The 22,151-nt window shown below is 39.1% G+C and overlaps 1 protein-coding gene across 3 annotated transcripts in view; it reads left to right on the plus strand.

The window, feature by feature from the left end:
• GLCCI1 (glucocorticoid induced 1) overlaps nt 1–22,151 on the plus strand; it is a 40,412-nt gene that overhangs the window by 14,835 nt on the left and 3,426 nt on the right. Inside the window, exons 3-7 of one of the 3 annotated variants that reach the window (XM_028749797.2) lie at nt 6,856–6,942; nt 8,455–8,568; nt 10,010–10,162; nt 13,851–14,061; nt 21,934–22,054. In XM_028749797.2, the coding sequence (XP_028605630.2) occupies nt 6,856–6,942; nt 8,455–8,568; nt 10,010–10,162; nt 13,851–14,061; nt 21,934–22,054 (686 nt within the window). The remainder of the gene's footprint in view (nt 1–6,855; nt 6,943–8,454; nt 8,569–10,009; nt 10,163–13,850; nt 14,062–21,933; nt 22,055–22,151) is intronic. The other 2 variants (XM_028749798.2, XM_028749799.2) reach the window with 2 other exon arrangements.

Genomic DNA, 22,151 nt, shown 5'->3' on the forward strand with positions numbered 1-22,151 from the left:
TTCAGGTGAACAGTACTGTTAGTTTGTAGAAGGTGAATAATTTTTTTATCTCTATGATTATTCCAAATTAATCAGCGGTACAGATGCCCTCCTTTGGTTTGCATAGAACAGATTTGAAGAAAGATGTGAAAGGATTTTTGGAGTTGAGATTTAAATTTTCAACTTCAGTTCTGTCACTGGTGAATTGTCATAGTAATTCTAATATTGTAATTGCATAGTATCTGTTTTGCAAACTGGAGGTACTGTCGTTCTTTGTCTGTTAAATGGCCTAGCAAGACCTCAACATGTACAGTTGATTACCTCAAATTCTATTGATTTAACTTGGAGCTTTAGGGAACATGGTCACTTTGACCCATTTTTCATTTTGTTGGAGTGTTTCATGCTGTCCTTATTAATGCATTGGTCTGACTCTACATGAAGATCTGGCTATTGATTGACATAATAGTAGCTGGGAGTATTGGAAATACTGAGCGCCATTCAGCAGTAATGGAATGGTTAGACTTGCTGGATGTATGGTTTTAGGCACTATTATGTAAGAGGAATACAATCAATTATTACCTACTTGGGGTGAAACCATGTTTTCCTTTAACTACTGGTTAGCTTAGTTTAAAAGTATATCTGGGTTATAATTACTGCATTACTACTGAAAAACATGGTGAACTGGTTCAGTTCTGAGTGTCAGTTCAGAGAATGGAGGAAGGTCATATCCCAAGAAGTGGAACACATGCTCTGAATGCAAAAAGTTCTAGGTTTAGTCTATTGACATCTCTAGTTAAAAGGATTGAGTAGAAAGGGATAGAAAAACCTTTGTCAGAGTCCCTAGAGCAGGAATGACCAATGTGGCGCCTTCCAGATGATGTTGGACTGTAGCTCTCATCATTGAACATTGGCTGTGTTGGCTGAGGCTAATGGGAGTTGGTCCATATCATGAGACCACTACATTGGCTGGCTACCTGTATCCTAGAGCTAGAGCATGGTGCCCTCCAGACATTGTTGGACTCACAATGCAGTCACCCCCAGCAAGCATGTCCAGTGGTTGGGGATGATGGGAATGTAGCCCAGCAACATCTGGTAAGTGTCACATTAGCTACATACATCTGTTCCAGAGGTCTGCTGTGAATCAGAGTATACAATTCTGGGATAGAGGGGCAAACGGTCTGACCTGGTTTTTATTAATTTTTATTCTTAAAAAGTTTGCAAGTTGCTTGTAAGGTAAAAATAAAATAAAATCCTCTCAAGGTGGCTTTTAGAACAAAACCAGTAGTCACAGACCTCAAAACATTAATAAAAGGCAGCAGCAGGAGCAGCACCCATCCATGGGCAGCTCCCTATGTAGCAGAATAATTTTCATTTAAAAAAAATACTGGGCATGGAACCCCTTAAGGTCTTAGTCTCAGCACTTTCTGTTTAAATCGCACACAAAAATCTTCATGGGCTCTTGTGTTCTGTTGGTGATTCACAATTTTTATATTCTCTAAAAATTGGATTCTCAATTTTGGATTCTCAACCAGGAACTATCCTAGCAGTAAGCAAAAGCGTATTGGCTGCTGCCTCAGGGGCCACATGCTAGTTCATGTGGGGCACAGAGTGGCAGCCCCCCAGGTATATTCCTCTGTTAGAAAACAACTGTGTGTAACACAGTTTACTAGCCTGCTGCCCTTAAGGGCAGTGGAGGACACTGTCCTCTCATCAATGTTAAGTGAGATTAAATGGCTAGTTCAGTTGATTTCTGTATATTCTTCCCCTGCCTGTCTTGTCCTTCATTTCTGGTAGTAACATGTATTGGGCCCAGCCGCTTCTCAACACTTTTGTTAGGGATGGATAAACTGTATTAGACCAAAATCAGTTTATCTCAAGACCATAATTCTGTATGCAAGAAACCCATCCACTCTTCAAAATGATCATGATTGGTCTTATGCCTTCCAGCCACCTAATTAATGGCCAGTCCCAGCTAATCCATGTGTTAAAAATAGACAGAATATCATATATTGGCCTGAATTGAGTGAACTATGCAAGTTACTGTTTGATAAACCTTTGAGCAAGGACATAAAACTACTAATCTGATGTTTTACCACGATTATGGACATCACTTTAGTACTACAACACTAAAATAACATGACAGAGACCAAATTAAAACTAACTGCTGTGGTATTTAATCTGTTTTAATGGACAAAATAGGCTCACAAGACTTAGAAAAATTAAGCTGCAGTTCAAAATTGTCTGTTTTCAAAGCAGTTAAATCATTTTGTTCTCAAATGACCAAATCCAAAGTGTAGAATTTGGCACCTCTTAGCAATTTCTTATTTTGAAAGCAAATGAAGTGCTTTTCATTCTTCAGACTTTATATCCAGATAGTAACCTGCAACCCAGATATGACTTGCAGCGTGATCTTATCTAGTGCCTGAAGGTTGTCACAAATTTTAATTAAGGTGTACCAAAAATATTGCCTACAGTGTCACTTTCAGGGAAAAGAACATTTGTTTCCAAAAGTTGTATGCAAGTGAGATTTCATGCTTCATGTTGAGTTTTGGATGTAATTATATCTTACCACTAACTGCTTGGAGAAGCATTGGGAAAATATAATACTTAAAATTTTTATTGCTGTCATAATAAAACATATGCCAAAATAAATAAGTTGGTATTTTAGGTGCAGTATGACTTTTTTTTGCTTTTTTGAGTGTTTTACTATTTTAAAAAGTGCTTTTAAGGTACACTGATCAGTCATTGATCATTGATCAGTGACTACATATTGCCCAAGTATATTAGAAGTCTATACTGCTAAGTGACATCAATTTCTTAATGAGACTGTTATACTTATTATACTTAATATCTTATTGTTACATAAATGTACAGTGCATAACAACAATAAAATCACAATAGATAACTAATCCCTATAATAATCATAAGCAATAAAACAATATAAAATCAAATAAGAGTTCATAAAGTAAAAAAAAAGTCAGCCAATTAAATTAAAAACATAGAAAAGAGCAAATCCGCAAATGCTTATTGAGTACAGATTTTGGCTGTCCTGCTGATCAGGTTGTACGGCGTGACAACATGCATGTCTCACCTTTGGAAGTCCGACTGGCAAATAGTCTTGCAAGAGATAATTAGCCCTCAAAAAAATATTGTTCCATCTGATGTCATATCTGTGTTTTAATACTTTATGACACAAATAGCATTATGAATGTGTTGGGAAAGTCGTCTCCCTTTTGAGTGGACAAAACTTTTCAAGCTTCATTATTCACCTAGAGGCAACATTTAGTACTCCACAGGTGAGTGACTGAAGTAGCTTCTAAGAAAATGGAATGTGGACATTTATTCAGTACTGTTTATATTGTCGGTTTCCTCTATCATGGAACTCAGGGTGGTGCATCTGGGATTCCCAGGCAGCCTTCCATCCAGGCACTTTCCAGATCCAGGCCTGCTTAGCTTCAGCAGTGTGGTTTCATCATGCACCTTCATAACATGTCATTCAAACCTTCCATGTGTACAGTTTCTCTCCAAGTGGTGCAAGTAAAGACATGGGCTTTTTAAGTTTGTCCGTATGCACAAGTTACAGCCTTTTTAAGAATGTTACAATTCATCTACAGTTGCAGATTTTTTACTACTTTGGAGATCGAAATCTTCAAAATTCTGTAGCCTTGACACGTGTATCAGGTAGCAGTCAATATGAATATATTGCAGAACCAGCATCTTAAATTATAATAATTGTTATTTTGGTTCTTAACAAAAAAAGTGGATTTAAAAAAAATAGTTTTCAGCTCACTGAAATAAGAGAGAATGTTTAAAAAGCTACATTTCAGGACTAGCACTCAATTAATCGTGCATAGTGAAGGAGAACCCGAGAAACTGTGGTAGAAGATAAAAGGACATCATGCATAAATTAGCTATTCATATTTTGTAAAAAAAATACTTGCTTTTGACATGTAACAAAACCGTGGCTTAGTGCAGGGTAGACTTTCGCACGGAGAAGGGCTGAAGTCCTAGTTGCTCCTAAGCATACAGTTGCAGGGTTATGTGCATGTACCTGCAATCTTCTGTGCACGAGTTGCTATCCATGAAACACTTGACAGCTTTTTCATTTTCTCTTATGTGGGCTTATGCACAATCATCAGCTACATTCCACTGTTTTCCGAACTGTAAAAAGTGCGGAGCTAGAAGGTTGGAGTGATGGAACAGATCTGCGCCCATAGTACAGGTTGCTGCTTGAACAAAAGTCCACACTGATGAGAGGGATGGCATAGAAGGGCTTTTTGGCAGTTGTGCTGCCTTTTAAAGGTGCACAGTTAGTGCTTTGAAAATCAGAGAAGCCTGGTGAACAGTCATGAAATACTGGGGGCTGTACACTGTACCCAAACAGCTGCTGGTGCTCATTTTAATAGTTGCGTGTTTCTTTCATATGTAGCTTTAAAAATAAAGTATGTGGGTAGCATTTTTCCTCCTCCTAATAGGTGTTGAGAAAATAGAATTTGGAGTTATTTATATGGCAAATGAGTAGAAGACTGAGATAATACTTGAGGTGGGGACGGAGATCTTCAAAGCTCTCAAGTTTCAATCTTACTATAACACAGTCATAATTTGCTAAAATCAAATGAGTTGGTGCAATTTTTTTCCCTAGTTCATCTTTGTGTCCATTGAAAAGCCAGCCAGCAACCTGAGCTATGGCATTCCTAAATCTGAAAATTCAAATTTTCCACCTGCTTGTTAAAGCAATTTTGGTCCTTTTGACATGGTTGCTTTTAAAGGGCCTTATTGGCAATACTTTTCAACCTCTGACACTTAAATGGGAAGACACTATAGCTCATTGAAAAAGCACATCCTTTGCATGTTCAGTCCCTATCATCACCAGCTAAAAAAGATCAGATAGTGCTGTGGAATGTGAGCTCCCTTTAACAGGAGAGTGAGTAAGCAAGCTCATGCAACATATTGCATGTTTTGCCAGCTGGGGCAATAGCATTGTTAGGGCTGCCTCTGGGCTGAGCTGCCTTTGTCTTGGTGTTTCTTTCACTGTCTGAAGGAAGCCAGATACTGCAGTGGCCATGCTGCTGCTGTGTTTCCTTCTACTACTGCCAGTCTGGGTGGAGTCTCCCTCATATGCACCACAACCACAGCTGAGGTCTGTGAATGTGCATCTGTCAGAAGAAAAGAGGAAGCTCAGAGGTGGTGGTGATAAGAACCTTGCCCGGAGGCAACTTTTATGCCCCATTTTCAATCAGGGCAAGTGTTTTATTACAAGCTTGCTCTGTGCATAGTCAAAAATTTCCAAGCACTTTCTCAATATTAAATACAAGTAAGGGTGAGAGAAGCCACTCTGCTGCGAAAGGAATTACTGTGCCTGCAGATGAACATAGTAGTCCATTGTTGGGTCTGTGAAACCACTGAAATGTTAGAATCTCTTATATGTGTCTTTAGAAATGTCTCCAATTCTTCTGCATGATTAACATTTTAAATATATTACCCATTTACCATTTAACACAACTGACAAGTGGTGTAACCCATAGTTTTACAGTATAGATAATCAGGTGTTAGTTTGATATCAAAAAGCTCAATGTAATCTGATGAGTGGTACTGAGTGAATAGGTTTTGCTTTGGGGATAGCTCTGAATAAGATATCTTACTTCCAGTTCTCCATTTTCTAAGTCAAAACTGCAAATCTGACTTCTCATTCCCACAGGCTGACGTTTTGGCAAGTTTTACTACAATATCTACTCCTTGTCCTTTTTCTTGAGCTAAATATTTATTTTCTTTATTTGTCTGGGTGGGAATCTGTATTTTGCAGTTGCACTAAAGCACTTCACTTGTGCACTTCTAAACAAGTGCTTCCTTTGTTTTGAAGCTTTTCACATCTGCTTCTGTTCATGTGGTTCAACTTGCCTTTGCAAGCCACATTTTCAATATAGCAGATGCAGTGTAAAGAAAAGTGGGGGATGTGGCAGGAGCACAGCTTGCAAGTTGCCAATATTACATGGTCTGTGTTATTGCTGTTTATAAGTTTTTAATTTAGTTCATGTTCTAAGCATGCATTTGTGACTTCAGTATGCAGCAGTGAAATGTGCACTTATCTAAAACAGTGCTCCGTGGTGAAAATGTTATTAGCAACATATGAAGGAAATTCTCTTGCATGTTGTTTGTAGAGAGGTATTGACGTGCCTAGAAATGACTAGTTGTCTGAGCTGTGAACCAGGAAGTCTTCTGGTTCAAATGTTACCTCTGCCACAAACTCACTTCGGCAAACTAAACCCCTTCTCCCCCAGTAACAGCATCCATCAGTAATAAAGGATATTAATCCTCTTTTAGGGCTGATCTAAGGCAGAGGCCCCCAATCTTTTACCCTGATGAGCACATTTGGATTTTTGAGCAAGGATGGTGAGGCATCACCCGCTCTGGTCACTTCTCAGCCCCACCTCCAAGAGTGAGAAAACTATAAAGTGCATGTACACAGACTTCGCTTTTCCAAGGGATCTGAGCAAAAACCGGATCCAGTAGCATTAATCTGAGCCTTAAAAAGCACATAGACTTGAAAGAGGATGTGGGAAAGAGCATTACTCTTCTAGCTTCCTTCTTCAGCTCTGTCTACTCTTCAGGGTAGAAAAAGCTAATCACCCTCACCACCTGATGTTGAAGGGGGAAGTGGGGGGGGGCAGAGCACAGAGGCTTTGGGTGTGCCAGGGGCAGACCTCAAGGGCACCATTGCACTCATGGGTGCCACATTGGCGACCCTGCTCTAAGAAGATACATATGTGAAATATACATATATGCAATATAACTGTTAAATGGTGTTCTAACATTATAAGATCAAAACAAGAGCAAGTAATGGTGCCATATCATACTTGTTGGTTTTCATTCGTTTAGACACCTAGCTGTTGGGCAGAAGAGGTATTAGAAAAGAGATCGCATCAGCGTTCAGCTTCATGGGGGAGCGCTGATCAACTAAAAGAAGTAAGTGTTTATAACAGTTTGACAAACAGGAGGCCCTCAAGTCTCACAGGTTCACTGGATGTAGTTTGTCCATGGTAGCACATTCATGTTCTTCTCCCTTTTACAAACTCCCGATTTAAGGGTTTCTTTAATGTGCGTGAATGGACAGAATGCATTGGGAAGTCAGTAGAGTACTCTCTGATAATATTGACATAAAGCTGTACTGCACTGTTTTACGTTATTGTGTGCATTGTTCCAAAGGTAGATAGATGCGTGATAAGAATCAAATCTGTCCCAGATTCAAAAATGTCCCTGCAGTGATGTTTGAAATATAACTTAATATCCGTGACTCACATATTCTTGTCATTATTTGGCCACAATTAACATGAAAGCCAATTAATATATTTGGGTATTATATGTTAAAATTGAAATAATCATATACTGTCTGTAACAGTAATTCTTATATGCTCAGTTGACACCATAGAAATGGCACACTGCATATTACTGTAGATATTGTTGCTTGTATACAATGCAGCACTAAGTAAATGCCTCGTCAGTGCAAGTATTCCAGCTTGCTCAGTTGGACCCCCCTCCCCCGCAAGTCTCTGCTGAAATATTTTAAGAGGAGTAAAACGAACAAAATTAACACAGTGAAGAGCAAGAATAGGACGGTGTTAAACACCTATTCACTGGGAACAATGCTAACATTCTTGATGGGTTTAAGGTTCAAACTGAAAATATATTCAAAAGGTGCTAAAAGTGTGATTATTGCTTATAGGAGCAAGATCTTCCTAGATATAATGTCACACATTCTTTACATGGCGAAATAAAATGGTGCAGTTTATTTATTTATTTTTTTCTACGATGCCTTTTTGTGGCATCAAAGCCTAGTTGATTTTTTCTGGTTAGCTAACATTGCCACCTGGCTGTTTGTTTTAAGAGTAACTTTAGAAAGCTATTTTAATTTACACATGCAAAAGAGCAGCAGCCAGCCTTTTTTTCTGAGAAAGGTTGCATTCTAATCAATCCCATCATTATTAGGCTTTTGCATTGGAGGACAGTGCTCAGTTGTATTTGGGAGTTCATCATAGACTCTATTAAAATCCACTGTTGTAAGTACAGTACACCATTCTATCTTAGAAGGCATGTTCAGAGCTCTGTAAACAGGTCAGAATGAGTGTATCTTCTTTCCAAGGCAGATGTGTGAATTACAACATTATGTTTTATGAACATTTATAGTTGTGATTCTCAAATATACCTCTTTATCTTCTCAGAACAATCATAGAAAGCAACTCTTCATGTTAAGCTAATGGTTAGTATTTGGAAGAGAGCATTCATATCAGGACAACTAAATTCCATGCAAGAAGCAGTAATCGTAACCCATGTTTATCTCTGAAGTGTGATATTGTAGTTTTGTAGTTAGTCTTATTTGTATGGCAGGTACCTTTCCTCCCCCTTTCAGCTAGACTCAAGATGTGCGCATTGTCAGTTACACGCCTTCTTTTATTTGATTTTGTCTCCTCTTCCTGCTAGATTGCCAAATTGAGACAGCAGCTCCAGCGCAGTAAACAGAGTAGTCGTCACAATAAAGAAAAAGAACGTCAGTCGCCTCTCCATGGCAACCATATAGCAATCAATCAGACTCAGGTAAGCAGACAACTGAGCTTGTTCAGGCAGCCTTCAGAATTAAAAGTGATCATCCTTTTCCACTTCTGAATTTCTGACTACAGTTTAAAATGGATTCCATAGTTATGAATTATAAGGACGATTTTATACCAGTTTTAATTCATGCAGGAAAAATTAGTGACAGGTTGTTTAACAAGCCTGGAAAAGTTGGGGAGAAATCTCCTGTTTAAAAATAATAAATTCGCAGCATTGAGTTGACCAGAAACAAGGGTTAGGTTTGAATCCTGGCATCCAAATTACTCACTAAAGGCAGTCAAGGAGTGCCACTTTCTCAGCAGCAACAACCATTTATATTATTTATAGTCACAGTTATTTGACCTTGCTGTCCTCCTGTGGACTTGTGATGTTTTAAAAATGCTAATATATCACCACCTGGTTATTCAGTGCTGCTGACCAAGGAGGTCCTGTTTATCTTTGTCATTTTACTCCCACTGAAGCAGGATACTTGAACCATCTTATTAGTCACGGCCACCTTGCTAGAAACCCTCATTTTAAGGATTTAAAAAGTGTTTGCGCACCAAATGACTATATACAGCATTAAGAAAGATTCAGCAATATTTTAAACCAATTGTACCCTTTTTCAGTACTCATTATTCACATTTATCTGCAATCATTTTTAGAACAGGATATAAAACCTCCGGTGCAGTGGTTCCCAAACATCCCCCTCCCCCATGGACCACTTGAAAATTGCTGGGGGGGGGGGGGTCCTCAGCAGTCCACTTCAGTATTTCTCTTCAGCACTGGCCCTAGGGCCTTGTTAACCAGTTCAGTAATCTGGTGCTGGTCAGAATGCCCTTATTTTCCATTGTCCGGGGGGGGGGGGGGGAGTAATTAACTGCAGGGTCAAGTACAGATAGCCTTGACTGGTGCACAACCATTCTGCAGACCACCTGAATGGAGCTCACAGACCACCAGTAATCAGTGAACCACAGTTTGAAAACCTCTGCTCTAACAAAGACTCCTGATAAATACCATGTAACTCGTTAGAGGTCTGTGTTTATTCAGCCCTTTCGGTTGTGGGGTGAAAAATACCCATTACTACCATACACTCCCATACCTTTGGTGCGGTGGCTGCACATTTGGCTGTTAGCATATACCGCTGGATTTGTTTAATGTGTTTGGTTTTCTGATGTCATGGATGTCACAGTGTTCCTTCCAAGTATTATGTCCTTTTTCTTGATCCAGTACACTGATCACTTTGATAAGCCTAGTACTGAGCAGGTAGAGTTCTATAAGAGTAGGGACTTAATCTTTTCTTCCTTTTCATCAGAAATCTATGATGCATAGCTCTTTGGTTTAATATTTCTCTACCTTCAGATGAGTGCACAGCTCAAACTTTCACATCATAAATTCTCCTGCCATAAGTTTAAAGTTAAATTAGACATATCTTTTGTCTTTAAAGGCTTCTATATCGAGATCAGTCCCTATGCCGCTCTCAAACATTTCAGTGCCAAAATCAGCTGTTTCGCGTGTGCCGTGCAATGTAGAAGGAATAAGTCCAGAACTAGAAAAGGTGTTCATCAAAGAGAACAGTGGAAAGGAAGAAATGTCCAAGGTAAGCTGATGCTAAGCATGGTTACTTTAAGCTGCATAATATAGAAATTGAATGTAGAAATGTGTGAATCTGTGCAAAATGACTGAACTAATCTCTGAGAGCATAAATACTCTGCATGTATTCATATAAGCAACTAATATAGTTAGTTTCAGTTTTACAAAGAACCTGGTAGAGTAAGGTGGCAAAACCCCCTAAATATATACTACTGCATTTAACTACAATGATGGTGGTGGCAAAGTAATCCAGGCATCTTGTGTGATCGGTATTTTTAGAGGTTAGTAATTCAAATAAAACAGTGCAAGAACTGATCTTAAAATACTCAGAGTAGTTACAATTTTAACAGCTGAAATCTCCTAAATACTGCTTTTTACACCATTTCCCCACAATTTATATTAGTGTCATTGTCACTGTGGCAATAATACCTCCCAAAATTAAAGTGAAAAATAAAATGGACATTCTTGTCCTCTTAAACATTTATTGCTGGCTGTTCAAGGTTTAGGTCTCTGAGCCCTTATGCTCTGATCAAGCAGTACAATGAGGAGGAACTATGTTGATTTCATTAGGACTCCTCAAAGTTTTAAGTGATTTGCTGGATTTTTGCCAGGGCTTCTGATGAGAGGCAATACTGAGCTGAAAAGAATCCCCTTTCCAAAGTTACAACTAGATCCAATATTTCTCTTGTTATCTCCAGAATTACAGCAGAGAAGTCACAACTGAAGAAACTATATTTTAGAAAAGTATGCACATTTACAGGTGTGTGTGTGGGGGGTGTAGGCGAGAGTTCATACGTCAATATATTCAGTACTCCATATATGCAAATAATTTCTGTGTTGGATGAAGGCTACTGCTAAGACAGGGCTTACATGTACTATATTGCTTTATATTTCTTCATCAACTACTACATTTCATAATGTGCTTTTTAGACGCCTGAAAATATGCCTGCTGAATAATTGGCACTTAGTATAATTTGATCTGCCCAATAACAGCAATTCATGCCTCATTTTAGGTCATAGGCTTTAATAAGCTCAAAGCTTCGTGTCCCATGCTCTCATGAGAGTTACTGAGAGATCATTAGCTATTGCTGACATCACAGTATGCTCTCTTCACAGGCATAATTGTTATTCCATTAGTAAGCATCCAGCAGAATGCAGAAAAGTCTTGCAGAAAATGCTGAATGGCACAGGTGATTTTATATAAGTTTCTGGGATTTTGTTACCCTAAATTGAAAGGACGTTCTGAAGTAACTTATATTTTAAGTAGGACAGCAAGCCACATAACTGCAAAGTAGTTAGTTTCATAGGCTTACAGTTTTTAAAATTTTGGTTCTGTTACTTTTGTTACGCATTATGATTGAGACAAAGATAGGCATATATGTACAAATATATAAATGTCTGTTGGAGACACAAACACAGCAAACCATAACATTAGTTAACTCAGACCTTTTCTTCTAGCATGCTCTCATAGGTGGCTTGGCTTTGTGTCAGTTTGCCAGCTTGGGAGAAGATATCAACACTACCCCTCTGGGATGTATGAAACTTTCCCTGGTATAGCACACTGGTGCCAGCTGGTGCTGATGGAGGAAATGAAAATGAGAGAGCTGCTGCAGCTCCTTTATGTTTCAGTTTTTTAATATTTTTTTTAAAAAATACTTATTTATTAAATTTGTATACTGCCCTTCATCAGTAGATCACAGGGTGGTTCACAGCATAAAAATGTAAGATAAGATACAAAATACATAATAAAAACCAAACCAAACCATTGACCTCTCCCCCCCCCCCCCAAACACATTTAAAAGGACATAGACTGTTAATAAGCCAAAGGCCTTGTTGAAGAGGAACTTTTTCGTCTGGCACCTACAGGTGTATAATGAAGGCGCCAGGCAAACCTCCCTGGGGAGAGCATTCCATAAGCAGGGAGCCACTGCAGAAAAGGCCCTTTCTTGTGTTGCTACCCTCCAAACCTCTCATAGAGGAGACACATGGTTCTAAAAGTACCTTTAGATCGGAAAGACCCCTGAAGCAAATGGTTTGGGGTGGCATGTTGCTATCACCCTGCAGAGCCCCTTCTGGCATGTCTGCTGTTGCAGTTCATTTGCGCTCAGAGGATCAGGCTTTAAGTGTTACAAATGGAAAGCCTTCTTGAAACATTGCTTATTTGACAGCAAGACACAGCTATTTTTATACATTTGTTGGTGCCATTTAAAAGCTTTTGAGGGAAAAGTACTTAGTGGAAAAACTTCAGTCTTTGTTTCTAAATCAGCCAAAAATGAAATGCCTTGAAGAATTGGAAAGCCCAGATAAAAAATGAAGTGAAAATAGTGTTCTGTAACGCTAGAGTAATTTCTCAAACAGTTACAGGATGTTGAACAAGAAGGCATTACCTAAGCTAAATCTTACTTTCTGGAACTTAAGCCTTTTGTGTTTCTTTCAAAGGGAGTGCACATCAGTATATTAGAATTTTCTTCATTACAGCTTTCCAGGAAAGCAAAAATTGTTGTGATCTTGAGGCAGAGTCAGTATTTTTGCATCACTCTTCTCTTTTGTCAGTATTTTCTTTGAAGTGTGATGCCTCTAACTTTGCAAATCACAATTTAATCTGTGTACTTCTTTTTTAACAACTTATTTACTGTGTTTGAAATAATTACTTGCTATGTTAATCAAGGCTGATGAGATGGTAGCTGAACAGTGCTATGAATAGGCTGTCAGTAATTCACTTCTAATGAATGACATGTCTATGGTGAGACCATCATAAAGTTTGATATTTCTTTTTAGAAAGATTCCCAGTGAAAATGTAAGTTATAAGGGAAAAAAGACCGCATATCTGTTTTGTAGAAAACATGGAAGAGCTTCACTGCTTTCTTTCAACACTTTCTACCCTGAAAGCAATAATAAACTCTCCTTAAGAAAAGAGAAACTAGTTCATGGAAAAAATGAAGTCTGAGTTGACCCCTTAAATTACTGTTGCCTGCCCTTTATGACAAGATCCCAGGGGACTGTGCTTTAAAATTAGTGTTTGTGGGGTTTTTCCTCTCTTGATATTGTTGGGGGGGGATTTTAATTGTCTTTAATTGTAATAGGGATAGTCCTAAGCTGTGTGACATTTCCTGTCTCTTTTGAAATTGCAAAATGTCTTGTTCTTGTTTCCTTTAATATAAAAATGTAAAGGGACCCCTGGCCGTTAGGTCCAGTCACGTTCCTATTTATCTGCTTGCACTTTGACGTGCTTTCGAACTGCTAGGTTGGCAGGAGCAGGGACTGAGCAACAAGGATTCGAACCGCTGACCTTCTGATCGGCAAGCCCTAGGCTCCGTGGTTTAGACGACAGCGCCACCCGCGTCCCTTTAATATAGTTACTATTAAATAATGCCAAACCATTTGTTTAGTAAGCATAAATATCAGCATGTGGCCTAATGGCTGAAGTGTATCTAGCCTTGATGTTTATTTAAGGATATAGCTGCACGTTCAAGTGACTAGAATTTTCATGCAGTCTCTTGCACTAAATGAGTTGATGAACAGCATGCCATTGTGTCACTTGCCTCCTTTTGTAAGAAGCTGACTTCCCTCCCTCTCCCAAGGTCATTTCTGGCTTGAAAGAAATTAGCACAGGTCAAAGTGCCCTCCAGGTCCCAGACTTCACTCTGGGGCAGGAGTTTTCACTGTGCCTTTTAAGAATGTTGTTTTTGCTGCAGCCCTTGGATATTCCTGATGGCCGACGAGCTCCCTTACCTGCTCACTACCGTAGCAGCAGCACGCGTAGCATCGATACACAAACACCTTCTGTGCAAGAGCGCAGCAGCAGCTGCAGCAGCCATTCCCCATGCATTTCTCCCTTTTGTCCTCCTGAGTCTCAGGACGGGAGTCCTTGCTCCACAGAAGACATGCTGTATGACCGTGACAAAGGTGAGAGTCTATTTGAATAATTGGTTCGTGGCTTGCTTTTGTTCTGCTGTACTGTCATTGTGCTTAAATCAGATTTTTGATTTCATTTTATTTTGTCGTGTTGGTGTGAACTGAAGACTGCTCATAATTGTTTTTGCTTGTTTACATTTGTTTTCCCTTTTGTTTGTGCAGTTTCACAAACATCTTCCATAAATGTCAGAAGGACACAGCAAATGAGCTTAACTCTTTACGAAAGCTATAGTATGAAAAGTTAAGGAAAAGCATGAAGTGAATATTTTATAAAGTAGTGTGAGAATTATTGGTGAAATAAGTGAATCCAGAGTTTGTGGTTGCGGTATCACTTTTATTGGTCATTTAAAGGGTAAATTAGGAAGACATTAATATATTTGAGTCTAGTGTACAAAATACTATGGCAACAGAATGACTTGTGGGAATGAAATCAATGCTGGTCATGTTTCACTGTATGTATTTAACAGAGTAATCCTATGCATGTCTACTCAAAGTAAGCCCCACTGAGTCCAATAGTAATTGATTCCTAGAAAAGTGAATATAGGATTTTGCAGCCTTAAAAGTCTGGCAGCGTTCTCAGTTTTTGGCAAAGTCAATGGTTTTTTGAATTTTGCAATTCTACTCAAGCATAAGGGTTGGTGGTGAACCCAGAATTCAGCATGATTAGATTCTTGGTTTTCGGTCTCCTTTTTTTAGATCTACAGTTTTAGCCCTTAATGGCTGCAAACAGAAGCTTAGAAGCGTATGGCCAATGCTTGGTGACGGTGCAGAAACCACAAGGAGTGGGGACTGGTTTCAGTTTTCTGCAAAGCTGCTTGGTTCACTTTATAACTATCAGGAGTAGAACAGATTATGCACAATCTGCAAATACATGTGTCTGTTTCTCTTATATACCCCTTTTACTCCGTGGAGCTGAAGGACACGTGGGACACTTCCAGCTGGTTTTCCATCTGCACACTGACCAGGCTCCTGGCTGCTTAGTCTCAGCAAAGTTGATGTACCATGTGCTTTCAGACCATGCCTTGGGATCATTATTTTTGCTTGGTTTGTGGAATGAATGTAGGTTGTAGGATTGAATACGTGCATGTTTTTAACACTAGTTGTAGGCCTCCTGGTCAATGTGAGCTGTTTTAAATTAAGAATAAAATAATGAAGTCTCCCGGTATACAGATTTTAAAAACAGCAGAAGGGGAGTTCTCCATTTAAGTATTGTAAAAAAACAAAAAACGCCTTGTATTTTCCATCTTTTCCCCAATTATTTTTAGAGTGCTCCAGCTCTTTCCTCTTTTGTTTTCCATCTTCCATGCTAGTTTCTGTTTTCTGGCCACATCCTGCCTTTATTTTTTCATATTCGTGCACATCATTTACAATTAAAGCATTTCCTTACATGCCTCATGTTTTTCTTTCTTTAACTTTCTTTCCCATTTCTAGCCCTGCCATTTTCTCTCTTTCATGAGGATTACAATGCATGGATACTTCCTCAACCCCATCATGTGATTTTGCTGTCTTGGGTCTAGTTTCTTTACTCAGTTGAAGCCAGACACAGAATATTTTTCCACAAAAAGGCAAGACATTCTTGAAATGCCAAAAAAAACAAAAAAAGGCCTAGGGATTGTGACTTACACAAGGTGTCCTCCAGATCTTGGGACTACAATTCCCATTATCCATGACCATTGACTGTTAGTTGGAGCTGATGGGAATTGAAGTCCAAAAACTTCTGGAGGAGAGATTTATAACCTGGCCTGCCTTTTGGATATATGCTTCATGGTAAACTAAGTAAAGATCATGATCTCACTTTGAATTTTAATTTAAAAAAAAATATTCTATCCCACCCTTCATCATGAACAATCAATGCTAGGTGCAATAAAATAATGTAAAACTACCAGACATTCACAAATACTCATACAATAAAACAAGGACAGATAAAAAACAAATCAATAGGTTGTTGTTGTTGTTTAGTCGTTTAGTCGTGTCCGACTCTTCGTGACCCCATGGACCAGAGCACGCCAGGCAATAGATAAACAGTCTATAATATATAAGCTATCTACATCTAAGCACCCAGTCTAGACACTAACAACCAGTAAATTTTTGGATGGTCAACCATCCTTTCAACTGGTATTCAGAGGAAACAAACAAACAAAAGTCCGTTATTGTCACTTTCACATACTAGAAATTGGGTTAGCCAACGAGATATCCTCTCTGTGTTTTGGACTACAGCTCCCATCAGCCTCAGCCAGCATGGCCAATGATCAGGGATGATGGCAATTGTAATAAAAAGAAATGTGGAGGGCACCATGCTGGCTACCACTATATTAGCGCTTTGCCACCACAGATCTTACATACCCCAGCCCTTTTTCCAAATTCGATGTTGCCTTTTATATAGCTGAAACTCAAGTATTCAGCCCACCAAACCCAGAGGTACTAGGCTAAATCACCTCTAGAAAATTCCAGGTTTCCTTAGTTTTATGCTCACAGACCTCATTCAAATGCTTGTTGAATGATTAACATTTGTTAGTTGGGGGGGGGGGAATAATATTCTGCAGAACTTTAAGTCCATGTCTGTGCATTTTGCCTGTAGCCATTAAGATATGTTTCAGCAATGTCAGCACTTGGTTTTACAGAGAGGGCTTCTCTTAATGGCGTCTGAAATGGTGAACACAGATAAGAGTTCTTTTGGAGTTGATGTGATAAGTGCATTCGATTGAAGGTCACGGTTCTTCATGGTATCTACACCTGCACAGATCCAGCTTTGGGAATGCACTAGAGCAGAATGCCTGAAAAGTAGCATTCACATCTCCTCTTCCTAAAAGAGAGAGAGAGAGAAGTCTTGAAGGATTCACAAAACACTCTTTTCGGTAGGCAGAGCTGCCACAATTATGATTATCTTGGGTTATCTGATAATGGCTGATTGCATCAACAGTTTTAAGAACAGTTTTAAGAACATATGAAGAGCAGTGTTGGATCAGAACAGAAGCCTGTCTAGTCCAGTCTGCTGTTTCCCACAGCAGCCTACCAGATACCTATGGGTAGCCCATAAACACCACATTAACACAATAGCACACCCCTGTTTGTTCCATAGCAACTGGTATTCAGAGGCATGGTGTTTCTGTTCTTGGAGGTAGCAATATAGTCATCATAACTAGTGGCCATCACCTTACCCTCCATGCATTTGTCTCATCCCCTTTTAAAGCTGCATGTTGGTGGCTATCTCCACAACTTGCAGTAGCAAATTCCATGGTTCAACTGTGTTAGGTGAAAAAGTACTTCTCTTTGTCCTGATAACGGAAAAGCTGTAACTTTTCCTCGTATAGAACTGACTCTTGACAATTTTGGTTACCCTTTGCCTCTCTCCAATGTCCTTTCTGAAGTGTGATGACCAGAATTGTGTAATAATAATAAATAAAAATAAAAATACACCATGAACTCAAGATCCTTTTCCTGGCCAGTCACCACCAGCTCAAACTGCATCAGGATGTATGTGAAATTAGGATGTTTTGTCCGGATGTGCTTCATTTTACACTAACATTCAACTCCATTCACCATTTTTATGCCCAATCAGCCAGTTTGGAGAGTTCATTTTTGAGCTTTCGGCACCCCTCTTTTGTTCTCCCCACCTTGAATAATTGGTTATTGCCCACTAACTGAGCTACCTCCTTCCTCACCTCTCACTCCAGATGATTTGCACTGGTCCCAGTTTAGATCCTTGGGGATCTGTATTTTTGGGTTAGCCAGTTTCTGATGTGGTTACAACTTTAATTGCTGTACATGCTACCTTAGGATGAATCTGATACTTATTTTCACAGCAGGTACCTCTGGAACAAGGCACAGTTTGATAAAAGGCTGTGCAGATTGCTCACTAGTTCAGTGGTCCCTTAAAATGTACATTTGCCCCATCAACTGTGTTGTGTGCTTAATTGAGTACAGAAAAATAATGGAGCATTGAATAAAATAATTATTTTGGTTTGCATGCTAGACCACGTGTGATTTCCCCCCCAATGCATTGTGATATTGCTAAATGTAGACAAGGTACTGCAGAACACTACGTTTTCCAGTTAACTTAAACAGATTATTTTTTCAGAAAAGAAAGCTTGTTGATATCAACCCAGACAGTATGTGCTAGCTCCAGGAAGATTTCTGGATGAAGTGTTCTTAAATCTCTGAACAATAGTTAAAGAAGTATGGCCAACTGTACTTTCTGCTTTGTTTCAACTGTTGAAAATCACTGGCTCTGTTTTAATTAAGGTGGTGGGAGGATGTCAATTGTTACACCTTTCCTACCTAACCTATTCTATCAGGCCACCAACACTGGCAATCTTTCAGTTGTGGAAAACAGTTGCCAAGTTTGTTTAGTTACAGATAGGTAGCCGTGTTGGTCTGCCATAGTCAAAACAAAAAAAATTCCTTCCAGTAGCACCTTAAAGACCAACTAAGTTAGTTCTTGGTATGAGCTTTCGTGTGCATGCACACTTCTTCAGATACACAGTGTGCATGCACACGAAAGCTCATACCAAGAACTAACTTAGTTGGTCTTTAAGGTGCTACTGGAAGGAATTTTTTTTGTTTCAAGTTTGTTTATTCAGTCATAGGTATTTTGTACCACATATGCAGAATTAGCAACTTTATAGAAACATGGGGAAATTACTAAAGTAGATTGATCTAGGTTGGCATTGTACTGTCTGTTAGGAAGCTGCAGAAATGTGTATTGGAGTACACAATCACATTATAATATTGATTATCAGAAATGCATGTTTTAAAATACTTTTTTATTAGGAAGAAAGCCAGACTAATCATTGTTAGTGATTATAATTTGATCCTGTCCTACTGTACTGGAAAAGCATCTTTGGTACCACATTTAGTGGTAGTTCACAACTTGTTTGCATAACAGAGCTGGCAATTCCTTTTATTGTTGAATATTTTCCCCACTTCGCGTTCTAGAGTTGAAGTTCCCAAACTTCTGATGTGAATCCCACCTTTGGCGGTTTAATCTCTGTTCAAGCCATCTGCCACCTCTTATTTTAGGGCTCTTCTGTGATGGTTCAACCTAAGCAGTTGATTAATGTACTGTATCAGTGTTTTGGAAGGAGACCATTTCAAGTTTGAATGTCTTATGCTAAAAAGGCATTTAAAATAATGCCCAAAGGTTCCGTGCTCTGTTGTTCCCTGTCATAGGGCTTGTTTTCTTCTTCAGCTAAATTTCCATTATACTTTTCAGTCGTAAATCAGCTTTAAGCTGGACCTGACTGTGTTTCTGAATAAAAAATGGAAGTTAATAATTGATCAAGCATGGGGAGAGCTAACCTGCTGGCCAGACACAGACCTGCTTTACATTTCTAAAGCATCTTTTCTTTTCTGTCTAAGTCTGCGCTTTGACCACAGGCTCCACTGCCGCTCTTTGGATCAGATCAGCTGTTTACTTTACATTTCTATAAAGAGCTGCTTAAATAGGTTGAAATTTTCAAAAGAAAATGAACATAAAGTCTGCAAAGGGAACCCATGGTCTGCTTTGGGATGGGAGAGTGATCTTGCACAGCAGGGGGTGGAGAAAATGTTAATGGCACCTGTTGTGTGTGTGGAAAGGGGAGGTGAGGAAGGGCCCGGCCCGCCTTGTGATTAGAAGCAGTTTTATTGCATTAGAAGTGCCAGCTCCACAGGGTGCCAGTGATTAGAATTCAGTTTGGTGACCCCATGTGCTATTTACAGCTGGAGGGTTCAGTTTTGAGACCTTGCTCCACAAAGAAAGATACTGGTTTTCAGCCTTTACTTTCTGAATTTTTAAATTAAATTTCACTTCTGATAAGTAAAAATTAAAAAAACAACCAGCCTTTGACACTGTTTGTTAGCCATCTGTTGAGCACAGCGCCTCTCAAGTTACTGAAGACTTTGCTCACTACTCTGTGGTTCCTCCAGGGTTAGTTTTTTTAGGACTAGCTTTATGTGAAAAATTAAATTTTGAAGACTTGAAGGGGGGCTCAGGGAACATACAGGGTTGAATACACACAGGGAAGAAAGGAGGGAAGTTTGTGTGCTGTATATGGTTAGGGAACTGAAGGATATAGAAATGAGCCCGTAGACATTTCATAGTCTTTACCCAGTGTAATTGGTCACTGGATTATGTTAGAATGATTTAATTGAGCTGTATAGGTAAAAAGTTATTACCAGCAAATTCCAGTGAACCATCCAATTCTGGTATTTTTGTGGGTCTATTCAGAACAAACTTTGATTTCGAAACCACAGAGGAAGACATTTAAAGGGGGGGGGGGGGAGGAAAACAGCAAAAGAAATGACACTCAACTTTTCAAAAAGCAACAACAATGGTTAGAACTTGTGTTTATCCTTTTATGGCTTTTACTACTAGCTCTCAGAGAACTTTAGAAAGTTGTTGTTGGCAGTTCTTCACACTCCTACTTTTTTTAGAATACTAATAGTTCCATAGAGGGAATGCAGTATCGCCCTAGATAGTATTAATGTTGTTTACGTGGCCATGTATCCTAGGATGAGAAAGCGATCAATCTCTACGGCCCTTTCTCACCTAGCAGCCATCAGGATACCTGGAAAGTCCCCATCCCAAGTATTATTTATTTAAGAAATTTTATATACCGCTTATCTGTAGGAAAAATACACTCCCAAAGCGGTTTACAACTAGTCATAAGAACTGTAACCCCCTCCCTCTTGCCTTGTGTGTCTCTTTAGATTGTAAGCCTTAGGGCAGGAATTGTCTTAACTGTGGGTTGTTGCAAGCCTCTCTGAGAGCTTTGTTGACTTAAAGAGGGGGTTACAGAATGTGTTTTAAATAATAAATCATGAGTCCTCAGCTTTATAATAATTTTATATATAATAATTTATATATAATAGTAGGCTAAGTGTTGCCTACACCTTCGCAACTCCTTTTTTAATTTTAAAAAAAGCCCTATTCCATTACTGCAGTGTATGAACAAATTTGAGCTTTTGGTGAGTTCAGGACTTACAACCACAAGATACGGAAAAAAGTAAAAAGGCTCTGAGAGGTGCCTGTTTCAGCCTTTTGATCTTAAAAAGTGTAAATGTTTTAGGCCATTGTCTGAAGAAGAAACATATGCAGGACAGCTAGGAACGTAGGGGTGCTGTCCAGCTTGTCTCATGTAAGTCCAGTGGTGAATTTTAGGAGGTAGAATGGCGCCCGAGCTCTTTGTAGGTTTCTGCTGTTGTGATAAATGGTATTCCAAGGTGAAAGAAGGGTTACCAGGAACATCTGTACCAATGTGTCAGCAATGAAAAGCAGGGATGCAGAGAATGAATAGCCCTTTCCTGTGTTCCAAAGCTCACATACACAGCAGATTGAAGATCAGCATCTGCATTATATATGCCCTTGGTTTTGTTTCCTTTTTGGTCTTTTCTGTGGGTGACATTACTGTGGACAATATTTCTAATGGCTTCATATTTCAAAAGCTGCTTACGAGCACTTTCCAATTATTGTGTTTATGCTTTGACAAGACACAATGGAACTTTACGTTATCATTAACCACTTGCCCTTCTTTGCATATGCTGTACATGTTGCCCTGATCATTTACATTTTTGAAATGCATAATAAAGAACTTATTTGTTTCCAGGATTACAGCTCTGCTTTATTCAGTCTGTAACATTCTGGATAAAAATATCCTCCCATTATGTGCTGCTGTATGGTAGATTACTGCTCCTCTAAAGCTTTTATTCAGGAGAAATGTGCTCTACCAGAGTGTTGGATATAGCCTGCAATAAAAGAAGCTTTGTGACTTGAAACAAACTGGCATTAGCAGTGAAGTTGTGCAAAAGCCATCGTGTTTGGAAATCAAATTTAATTAAAAAGCACTCTCAATCCCTAGTAATACAACTGCTTTAAATTTTCAGACAGTGGGAGTAGCTCACCGTTGCCCAAGTATGCCTCCTCTCCTAAACCCAACAACAGCTACATGTTCAAACGAGAGCCCCCAGAGGGATGTGAGCGAGTGAAGGTCTTTGAGGAAATGTCGTAAGTAATGCCTTTTATATCAGCTGGATCTGCAAATGCAGGAAACCTTTTTACTGGACCTTTTCAACTGCAGATGAATAAACTACTCCAGCTGATG

This window comes from Podarcis muralis, chromosome 12, assembly GCF_964188315.1.
Source record: "Podarcis muralis chromosome 12, rPodMur119.hap1.1, whole genome shotgun sequence".
NCBI lineage: Eukaryota > Metazoa > Chordata > Lepidosauria > Squamata > Lacertidae > Podarcis > Podarcis muralis.